The following is a 12,069-nucleotide window of genomic DNA, read 5'->3' on the forward strand; positions in this document are numbered from 1 at the left end:
CTGTCTCTAAATAAAATACAAAATAGGCTGGGGATTTGGCTCAGTGGTCCAGTGCCCCTGAATTCAATAATCTATGTTACAAAAACAAAAACAACAACAACAACAAAAAAACAGGTTGAAATGCTTCAGAAAGTATAGGCAGAAAAGCCAGGTATTATAAAATGAGATTATATTATTAAACAAAAGGTAAGATGTTCATATGAAGTAAGTTTTGTAGAACTTGTTAAAACTTTGTAGATAAAAAAAAATTTTAATGCCCCCATCCCTTGTGTTTTCCCTCTACCATTTTGTTATCTAACTTTAAAAAATAAACAGTTAATATATTTATTCTCTAAAATAAATCATCATTCTGGATATTTTTTCCATTTAAAAAAATCTTTAAATGAAAAATAAGGTTTATCTAATTTATAATGTTCCCTTTAATATCTGTACTATTTTTTCCTACCATTATTAAAATACATTTTGCTAGCAATTATTTCTTGACTATCATTGCAATAACAGCTACTTAATAAATGAGACTGAAAGACATAACTTTAAAAATAAACATACTTTTTTTTGGTAAGCAATACTTTATAGTAGGCACCTCAAAAACTATCAGAGATGTAAAAAATTTAAAAATTGCTTATACAATTATATATTGGTATTTCTGTATACATTATACATATGTGTGCATATGCACACATATATAAAATACATGTATTAATTTGATTCGATATGAGCACAAATTGGGTTTTTACAGACTTTTTAAAACTCGTAATGGTGGAAACCCTTTAAACATTAAACAATTTTAATAAAAGTTTCTGTACAATGCTAAGCAGTTTTATTTACATGTAGAAAATGTAATAGGAGTAATGTTTAAAATTACAAAACTCCTTAGTATTTAATGGCAAGTAAATCTGAAAAAAATAACAACATTTCATCCACAAATATTGTCAAGCAATAAATATGTATTTATATAAATAATTTAAATCTGTATCAAGATTAGAAATAAAATCACAATCTGAAGTTTATTCTTTAGTCTACATGTAATCCATTACTTTTGTATCTTGGCAAATAATTTTTTGTTTTGTTCTGAAACCAAAGGATAGTCATCATGGTCTCTAAACTTTCATTGAAACAAAAAATCTTTCTCATCCAAATTTTTACATTAAAATAAAAAGTTGATCCAAAAAATATTTTTAAAAATTTGTTAGCCATATTACAAAGAAATGACCAGTCAAGACATAATTTTTAACCCCAGGAAAATCCTGAAAAAGTAAAATGCAGATGAAAATTTATCCATAGGCCTAGAAATGCAGACACAGAAAAAAGGTTATTTTTCAAGTTAGTTCTGTGTAACACTGACAGTTTTGTCAGATACACACAAAACATATCATGACGATGATGATGATGATAATTTTTTTGAAAAACATCTGGGTCAGCTTTCTGAGTCTTGGAGTAAAGGCAGCACTCTTCCTGTCCATTTGACTGACCCTCTATTCTTGGAACATTGCATAGACAAAACTTTGAGTCAGCAGTTTTATGCAACAGCTATAAAACCTTCAGCTACAGGTATTTCCTGAAGAGCAGAAAGGTCTCATGTTTATGGAACAGTATTAAGATGAGGAAGATGTTAATGAAGGAGCCTGAAAAGAAAAACAAGGTTATAAAATTGTTTTGTGATATAAATCATTAAGAAAGTCTGTAGCTCGTGCCTACAAACAACATACAACTTGTTCATAAAATGAGTTTGGAAAAAAACAGCAAATCTCAATAGTCTGCTGCTAAGTAAGATATTATATACCAGAATCTTTTCCATAACTCCTACACCATTACCTCCACCAATTTTTGTACTTCATCACTTAAATCAAAACTTTAAGAATATTAAATTGACATATTTTTTAAAACACTTAAAAGTCCAGTCTTTAAACTACTACAAGAAAAGTTGATTACAAAATAACTAAAAATTTTCTTAAAATTCTTCTAACAATCAACTTATGATTATGCTCAGCTACTTTACATATATTTCATATTCCATATAAGTTTTTTCTTCCTCAAATAAAAAGATCATTAAATAAGAACTATTAGGAACTAAATTTCAAATTTAGAACACAGGCCACATATGACAGTACCAAGAATTCATGAATTACTTTGTTTGTTTCTGTTTATAAAAAGTCATCAGAAGTCAGAAGTAAATGGATTATCCCAAACTTTGTCTCCAAAATTAAAAACTGCACAACTGACTATGAATATTATTACATGGGTATTATATATTGTATCATTATCAAGGTTAATCAAATATTAACATGAGGTCGATTCTTACAGGAAGGATTACATTTTAAATAAATTTAATTAGCTTGGAAACAAGTGTATTTGAAAACACATATACAATCACTATTTCTATTACTATACTATTTCTATTACTATATATAATATACAATATAGAATACAGTAATAGAAATATAATGATTACTATAGAAGAACTAAGAAACCTATCATCAAAAGTTTTATCATTTAGGCCAAATAATATAAAGACTGATAATATCCAAACAGCACAAAAAGATTTTAAAATAATTATTGTGACTAGGACATTCTTATTAAGGAGGAAAAAATAGTAAAACATGTCAATTTCAAATTCATAAATTATTTTGAAGTATGAAGGAGAATATTTTTCCTTACATACCATGTGTTAAATCAAAGGAAAATTTAAATATATTAACTTCTATTTATTAAGCAGCACAAACACTACTAATTCACAACCCAGCTAACTATGTTGAATTCACTTACTAACGTAAATTGGTCATAGACTTGCATCAGGTCCTCCATTTTGTACTGTTCTAGCACCACAAAATTTTCCAAATTTCCACTTGTTTTTCGTGCACAATCTTGGCAATGTACTATGTAGGTCTTTTGAGAATTGCTTTCATTAGTGACAAAAAGCAGATTAAAAACCTCCACCTATTTTTATACAGGAGAAAAAAAGCAATGTATAGAGACAGTTGAATTTTAGCATAAATTATTTACATTTTACTATCACTACAGGATTGTATCTTACATGAAATTGTGGGCAGTGGTTTAGGTTATATTCAAGTGCTTAAAAATTATACTTGATGTGTGAGACACTATTTTGTTCAACACCCAAGGATAAGAATAATGCTACATATCTAGAAACTAAGAGAATTAAATCTACATTTGATAAAGATCAATTTATTTTTATTTTATTCCAAATTATTAGGGTGCAATTAAATAAAAATGGTTATTATTTGTCTTTTAGTATTTCTATGATAATGTACTATGCTTGAATGTTTGTATTCCCTCAAAGCCTGAACTCTATAAGGAAGTTATTGTATTGTATTGAATAAATATGTATTTATTCATATTTTGATCTTTAGAACATTTCACAGTGTTAATCTTTAATAAGAGATAAAAGAACAAAGGTTTCAATACATACAATCTGATTTTTTTCAAGAACAGGAAACTGATAGGTGAGTAACAAATTATATTCAACTGTTTGCCTTAATATGCAAGTAAGTACAAAATATGTGCATTCATGAGCATAAACATATGAAGATAATAATTCATCTTTTACAGAAAGACTGATGAATTACAAAGAATCAGTCAGGATAATAGATGGTATTATAGTATATAAAATTGTTTGTTTTCAAATATTGGAAATATTCACTTTTCTGAAGTATAGCATTAACCAGAATCTACCTGGTCTCATAATAAGACTCTATATAAAAGTAACCATTGGATTGAATTAATTTATCTCAGAATTACAGATATTCAAGTTTTAAGAATGGATCTTTAATTTCTCAGTCAAGTGGTCCTCTGACTTCTGGTTAATTTCTTCAATAACTTATTATTTCAAGTCTTACTTAAGCAGTTCTGTTAAATTTTGGAATTTATAAGGTTTTCCATTACAATCTATAGGCTGTAACAATAGTCTAGTGGCCTGAGTGAAAAATTTGGGATCTCCAGTTTGTCACTGTTCTCCATTTTATTAACTGTATTGTTGTTTGTACTTGTTACATTCTTTGCAACTACTCCTTTGTTTTTTTTGCATTTTTAGGGCCACCTTCTAGTCTAGATTCTTCAACACCTCTAAAGAATATTCCAACAACTTCCAATGGATCATTTTGCTTTCTTTCTAAATACTCTCCAATTATTAATAACTTCTCTCTAAAACATGTATCTTCATCTTTTGTTCAAAAGCCTACAGTGAGTTTTAATTATTTAGAATAAATTGCAAGTGCTTTCAATGAATCATGATGATCTGTAAGATACACTCAGCCTGCCCTTGAAGGACTTTTAAGAATTTATAGTCTACTTTTCAGGTACAGTGGACTGACTGCTCAACTTCACTGAAAACCCTAGTATTTTTTCCATCTCCAGAGTGTTTGTTTCCAAAGTCTAATAGATGTTCTATAAACATCAAACTTTGGCCATTTTGGACAGTTGAAAGTTAGCACAATCCTCAAAGAGATTCAATTTTTAATAAATGTGAATGGTCATAAGATGCCAAAATTAGAAGATGATTTTCCTCAGTGTTTAATAATTTGTATGTATGTTCAAGATTTCATATTCATTAAATTTGTACATCGTAATTATTATACAATTGTTATAATCCATCATCAAGTAGAATGTAAGTTCCTTCAAAGCATGTATCACACATTTATTTCTGTACCTCTTGCAAATCTTAAGTCACAATAAAAAAAATCAATAAATTTAACAAAGTAAGTATCCCTCACAGATAATAGAAGTGTTTTAGATTTTAAAATAATTTGCATATATATAAAGAGATCTTGAGTATGAGACCCAAGTCCAAACACAAAATTCATTTATGTCTCAGATACTTACTATACATATAGAAAAAAAGTAATTTTATACACTATTTTTACTGTGTCCTTGTTTTTACTAAAGCCCTTAAGGTCAGGTGTGGAATTTTCCATGTGACAGCATATTACTATTCAAAAGATCTCAAATTTGGAATATTTTAGATTCTGGATTAGGGATACTCAGCAAATATTTTATGAAATGAATTAGAAAGGACTTAATACTGATCTTCCAGGACTAAATGTGGCTTGTTGGCATCTATATTCTTATTATGGATTCTTCCTACTTTAAAATCTGAGATGATTATCATCTGCTAAGCATTTATTACACGAATGTCTCTGTAGGAGATACTTCTAGGTTAATAAACGTATTAGTAAAATATTTTACTTTCAGATGAGAATTTAACATAATAGCCATAATAGCTAGTTCTAGTCAAAAATCATTATATGAAGGTATAGGCAAATTTGCAACTAAGAGAAAGGAAGAGTGAGAAGGGAGTAGATGGAAGAGGAAAGAAAGAACAAACAACAGAACTTGGAGAAGCAAAAATAAAACAAAACAAAAACAAGAACAAAAACCAAAAAACAAAAACCAAGAGGTAAGAATATTTACTTACCTCACAGACACTACAGTAATGAGCTGGTTCGTTTTTTGTCCGCCCATGCCATAAAACCTCTTTTCCTGCTGCAACAAGAGCTTCTCTCAATGTCTGACATTGCTTTAGAATTTTCAGAAGACAATACCTAACATGGAGAAAAATTGTGGCAACTAAATACTATAACAAAAAGTAGCATGCCAATTAAATTATATAAATTAATATACCAATTAAAATAAGTCTTATTAAACAAATAAGAATAATTCAATTAAAGAGCAATGAAGAATGACTAAAAGGAGAGATTTGGGGTATAGTAAAGATTAAAAATTATGTATTAGACTTAACACTTTGGCTAATCTTTAGGTAGATGGGTCTACGGCACTGAGTCACACCCCCAGCCCTATTTTTGTATTTTATTTAGAAACAGGGTCTCAATGAGTGGCTTAGGACCTCCCTAAGTTGCAGAGGCTGGTTTTGAACTTCAGATCCTGCCTCAGCCTCCCAAACCTTTGGGATTAAAGGCGAGCACCACTGCACCTGGTTGAAAAGAATTTTTGAATGTATCAAATGACTAAAAAAATGCTAAAGAAATGTATTGTGATTTCTCCCCAAAATTTTAGTTTTGTGTACTTTAGTTTGAGAAGGATTCAATATGAACAACCTATATTCCCCAAATTAGTATTCAAATGTGAAGACAAAAATAGACACTGGGTTGGATGTAACTTGGGCTGAATTTTTACTGCGTCCTCCTGAAATCTTTTTTGGTGCTGGGGATCGAACCCACGGCCTTGTGCTTACAAGGACAAGCACTCTACTGACTGAGCCATATCTCCCCAGCCCCTGTCACCATAATCTTAACAGATGATAAGCAAAGTAAAGAAGCAAGAAATGCCCTGCCTTCCCCATGTGGAAAAAGTAACCCTGATTTTTAGAATAACTGTGAGAACAATAAGCTTTCTGATAACCTGTTAACCCAGAATTGTGTTCACTTGGAGTAACAATAATTTTTTATTAACAGTTTTATTTATATCAACCACAGGACTGAGGAAGGTTGAAAAAAAGAAAAAAATTTTTTTTCTGGTATTTGTTTTTCTGAAGCTGGTGACTGAAAACAGGGCTGCATTTATGCTTAAGCATACACTTTATTCACTAAGTTATACTTCCAAACATTTTTATTTTTATTCTTTATTATGGGAGTAGTATCTCAAAATAAAATGAGGTAATTATTTCATTGCAGTTTTGATTTACATTTCTTGATGGTTAGTGACATTCAGACCATTTCTCTCATATATTCATTTCAGATATTGGTCATCTGTATGTCTTCTTTTGAGAAATGTGAATTTAAATCTATGGGCCCATTTTTCAACGAGGTTATTTGATTTTGCCTTAGAATGTTTTTAGAGTCCTGTCCCCCAAATTCTCACCCATTCTAATGCCTTAAAATATTCCCCTATGTTTTCTACTAGTAGTATGATAGCACCCAGTTTCAGATTTGACATTTGAGCCTTTAATCCATTCTGAGTTGATTTTTGTTAACTGGTCAGAGATAGGGGTCCAGTGTCGTTCTTTTCCATGTGGATATCTAATTTTCTCAGGAATATTTATGGAAAAGACTGTCTTTTTACTGATGGATATTCTTAGCACCTTTGCTGAAAATTATTTGGCTATAAGTTGGAGTTATTTTGGGGCACTCAATTCACACATACTGAAAGAACAAATCTTGTCTTGTGGCTATTTAAAAAAAGAAAAATTTGGGTGAGAATGTGGAAAAAAGAGAATCCTTACACACTGTTGGTGGGAAAGTGACTACAGCCATTAAGAAAAACAATATGGAAGTTTCTCTAAAAATTAATTGAAAATTAAAAACAAAACTAGCATGGGACCCAGCAATCCGCCACTGGGTGTAAATCAAAAGGAAATGAAAGTATCTACTGAGGAGATATCTGTACTCTAAGGTATATTGTGACACTGCTCACAAAAGCCAAGAAATGGAAATAACGGGTCTACTTGACTCTATAAGAAAAATGTGGTCAACTTACACATAATGGAATATTACTATTCAGTAACAAAGAAAGAATAAAATCCTGTCATCATGGCTACAAGGATTGAACTATACAGTCTTCTGTTAAGTGAGATTTGCCAGATACACAAAGAAAAGGACCACATGATCTCACTTGTGGTGAATCTTAAAAAAGCCGATCTCATAGACATTTAGTGTAAAACAGTGGTTATCAGAGGTTAGGCAGAGTAAAAAGGAGGCAGGAAAGGAAAAAACAGTTGAATGCAGACCAAGTTACACTTAGGAACAAAAAGTTCTGATGTGTCACAGTTGGTGACCACAGATAAAAATACTGTTCTTTATTTACAAAAACACTAGAAGAAAGGATTTTGAAAGTTTTCACCACAAATAAAGGTCTGTTTAATCTGATTTAATCATGGAGTGTATGTGTGTATTGATTCAGCAACAGTTCTCTTCTGATATGTTCAAAATTGGTTTTTATGTATCACTGAGAGTAAATTTAACTTTTAAAAAATGCTAAAAAAAAAAAAAAATCTGGAATAGTTGCTACTTCTTAATCACCAGACTCAATCATGATTAACATTTAACAAACAAGTGTGTTATCTTGTGGGAAAGGCTACAAGAGTCCTGAGAATTCAAGGGGATGGAGCTTGATTATGTACCTCAGAACAGATCAGTAAAGATACATTGTTTGCTTTTCTGCTAAAGTGAAAGTATGGTGAAAAAACAATTTCTAGGTCACTGTCTGCATATTAAGTACAAAAGGATAATTTTTCTCAAGCATCTTGTACTGCAACTACAACTGAAGTCACCATTTGGTCAAATTTACAACAAATCACAGCCATCTTCCAAGACACACACTTTTTTTGCAGAGTGTACAATTACCTCCCACCTTGAATCCTTCAAGCCCTAGATGCTGGCATCACTGCAAACCCTCCAGGAATGTAGTGCTGCTTTATTCTTTCTTTTTTCATGGGTAGAGGGAGTTCTAGGCAATTACATTTTTCATTCCCAACCTAAATCATCCTCCCAGTATAAGTAAAGAACAAATGTTCGGTTGATGAGTAGGTCTATTCCACTTGTATATCCAGGGTAAGTTTAGTGACTCACCAGGTCCACCCTGATGTGGACCTGAGCTAAGACTACATTGACTAGCAAACGGTACTATTCTTTTTGGTTTCCTGGAATTACTGTGACTCAGAGATGGTGCCTAATAATCCCCAAGGTATGAATATTTCTTTTTCCCTAATGTATTGCTAAGAGTTTGTAGGCCTTGATGGTACAGAATGGGAGAAAAATTAAGAGTATAAATAATTGGCAATACAGTGAGAGTATTTCCTTAAGTTAATCCAGCACTGGTACAAGTAAAAAAATTGTACCAACAATTCTATTTTTGAGTCAAGATAAGAATTTTGTTCACTAGAAATAGAACTCTTCCACTTATACAGAAAAAAGATTTGGCAGGAGTCCTATTTATTTCATTTCCAGAAACACCATGATCAGCTAGTAAATTCCATAGGTTTCTGTATTTATAATAATCCTATGCTCTCTTTAATTTGTTGATTAAGTGCCTCCATTTGACCCATTACCACAGCATCCTATTTACCCCATTCTGTTTAGTTTCACAATTCAGGATCTGAAGAGAGAAATAAATACTGAACTTTTCCATGATGTTGGGAATCGTCTCTCAATATTATTATCCATGCTAAAATTCTATTCTCCTAAAATATTCAAATTGTTTCCTCTAAAGTATACCATGGTAAGTTTGGAATTTCAGATTACTTTCTGTGGGGCACACTTTACTACATTTCAGTCAACAAACTAAACAATCTACAGACTAAGAAGTCCATGATTGAGAAGCCAACATCTCATAAGAGGATCCTTGAAAAGTCCATGCCAAAAGTAGGAATTGAATCCATGGGAGGTTAAGAGAGGGCCAAACTCACTTAGAAAATGGATCTGTTGCTCTACCACACATTCTCTGCCATGATGTTCAGTATTATGGAGTTAACCCACCATAGACTGAAATCACTGAAACCATGAGCCAAAATAAACTATCCCCACACTTTAAGTTGATAAATGTCAGGTGTTTTGTCAAAGTAACAGATGACTGACTAATACAACAATTCCTGAGATAACACTCCCACATTCACCTCTTAGAGGTCCTACTTTGCAATCCTGTTGCATGGGGAATTAAGTTTCCAACACATAAACTTCGCAACACACTCAAGCAATAGAAAAATTGAAATGTATTATAGAGAATAATCTTTTTTTTGTTCAAATTCTTCTGATTTACATGTTAATTCCTTTAAAAAATAATCTTAGAGAAGGAACTAGAGTAGTGCTTAACCAAATTACCTGGGTATCGTTGCCTTGACAACTTGACTCAAAAGGAAGTGTCATATATAATTAATAATACATAACAAATATGATCATATGGTACTTCACAACAGTAATACTAAGTATATACAGAAGTAAACTAATGGAAGAAACAGAAATTTCTTAAGAGTCAAGAAACTTGACTATTCCTTCAATAGTAGAGGAAACTATGAGAACATAACAACAAACAAATATGGGCTATAAATACTTCTATTAAGAAACAGCTTAGAGGGCTGGGGTTGTGGCTGAGTGGTAGAGCGCTTGCCTAGCACATGTGAAACACTGGGTTTGATCCTTAGCACCATATAAAAATAAATAAAGGTATTGTGTTCATCTACAACTATTTAAAAATTTTTTAAAAAAGTTTACAAAACAATAACCTAATTCTACACCCAAGAAAGTAAAGAAATAGCAAATTAAAAATAAATCTGGCATAAGGAAAGAAAGAAACAAAGATTGAATAGAAGACTGAGGGAAATAAAAAACAAAAAAATGATAGTTTTTGTTAGAATAATTAACAAAGTGGGAGTCTTAAATTATTAAAATTGGAAATCAAAGTAGAAACATTGTTATACAACTGTAGAAATAAAAAGGATTATAACAGGATGTTAAGAACAATAATATACCTACTAATCAGATAATCTAGATAAAGCAAATTCCTAGAAATATATAAACTTAGAAAAAATTAGATTAGAAAATCAAAACTTAAATTGCATAAGTAATCATGCACCTACCTACAATCAACATCAATAAAAAAGCTGAAGACTTTTAACAATGTTATGAAAGACAGTACATGAATGTATGCAAGAGACAGGTTAATTAACTTCCAAAACTCCAGAAATAAATGACTTCACTAATGCATCCTATCAAATTTTCAAAATTTCTTCTAATACTCTTTAAAAAAAAAAAAAGAAAGGCCATTTTCAAACTCAATCTATGAAGGTGAAATTATCACATGAAAGCAAGTAAAGGAAACTGCAAACCAATATTCTTTATAAATATGCAAAGATCTCAAAAAATACTTGGAATGTGACTCCTACAAATATTAGAAGGATATACATCCTGAATTCTTGTCCTAAGAATTCAAAGATAGTTCAAAATGTGAAAGCAAATCAATATAATTATGGTAATGGAATGAAGGAAAAATAAACGACATATCATCTCAATTAATGTTGAGTAAAAATCTGACAAATGTTTTCTCAAGTGATGCAAAAGGAAGATCCTTAAAAAAAAAAAACAGGCATTTATGAAAATCCAGTTAACATCACATTGAAACTTTTAGCTGTAAGGTAAGAAGTAAATTGAGGATGGCACTTTTACCATTCATGGAGTTAGGACTAATCAGAGCAAGGAACCAAGAGAAAGAAATTAAAAGCATCCAAATTAGAAAGGGATGAAAAATTATCACTTCACAGATGACTAATCTCACTTAAAAAAATACAAAAGAACCTATAAATTTGAGTTAAAAAAAAAAAAAAAACCAGCAGAACACATACCAAAATGGAAAATTCAATTTGCATTCTACATATCAAAAATGAAAAAAAAAAAAAAAAGAACAAGTATAATGTATGCACTAACAATGCGGGTATTCTCAGCACACTGATTGTTTTAACTGAAAGAATAATTTTTTACTCAGTAATTATAAAACTTGTATTAAAACATGTCCAGGGGGCTGGGGTTGTGGCTCAGTGGTGGAACGTTCACTTAGCATATGTGAGGCACTGGGTTAAATCCTAGCAGCACATAAAATAAATTGTCATTGGGTCCATTTACAACTAAAAAAAATAAAAACAAAAAAAATAAAACAAACAAAAACATGTGCAGGATCATTATTGTCACATTCTTTCCACTTGCAGATGAACTGAACAGTACACTTTTGAACAAACTGAGTCCCTGAAGAAATCGGAGTAAGGAAAGGATTAAAAAATTCCTAGAATCTAATGAAAATGGAAACAACCTACCAGATTACGTGGGATACAACAACTAAGGAGGGCCTTTACAACTATGATTACCTATATTACAAAAATTTCAAATAAATATAATGTTGCAACTCAAAGCCTTAGAAAAGAAACAAACAAAACCCAAATCAGTGAAAGGAAACAAATGATAAAAATTAGAGCAGAAATAAATGAAATACAAATGAAAGAACAATCCAAAGCATCAATAAAACAAAGAGCTGGTTGAAGACAAAAGTAAAATAAGACACCCATAGGCAGGCATCATAGTACCTGAATTAAAAGATATACTATAGAACCATTAT

General features: G+C 31.0%; 1 protein-coding gene across 8 annotated transcripts in view; it reads right to left on the bottom strand.

Annotated features, from left to right (window-relative positions):
- Positions 1–236: 236 nt before the first annotated feature.
- Positions 237–12,069, bottom strand: part of LOC306652047 (lysine-specific demethylase 6A) — a 202,658-nt gene continuing 190,825 nt past the window's right edge. For all 8 annotated transcript variants that reach the window (XM_079125113.1, XM_079125118.1, XM_079125115.1 and 5 more), the window contains 3 exons: positions 5,432–5,558; positions 2,767–2,937; positions 237–1,625 (listed from right to left, as the gene is read on the bottom strand). In XM_079125113.1, the coding sequence (XP_078981239.1) occupies positions 1,596–1,625; positions 2,767–2,937; positions 5,432–5,558 (328 nt within the window). In that variant the 3' untranslated portion in view covers positions 237–1,595. The remainder of the gene's footprint in view (positions 1,626–2,766; positions 2,938–5,431; positions 5,559–12,069) is intronic.

This window comes from Sciurus vulgaris, assembly GCF_902686455.1.
Source record: "Sciurus vulgaris genome assembly, chromosome: Y".
In the NCBI taxonomy this organism is placed as follows: domain Eukaryota; kingdom Metazoa; phylum Chordata; class Mammalia; order Rodentia; family Sciuridae; genus Sciurus; species Sciurus vulgaris.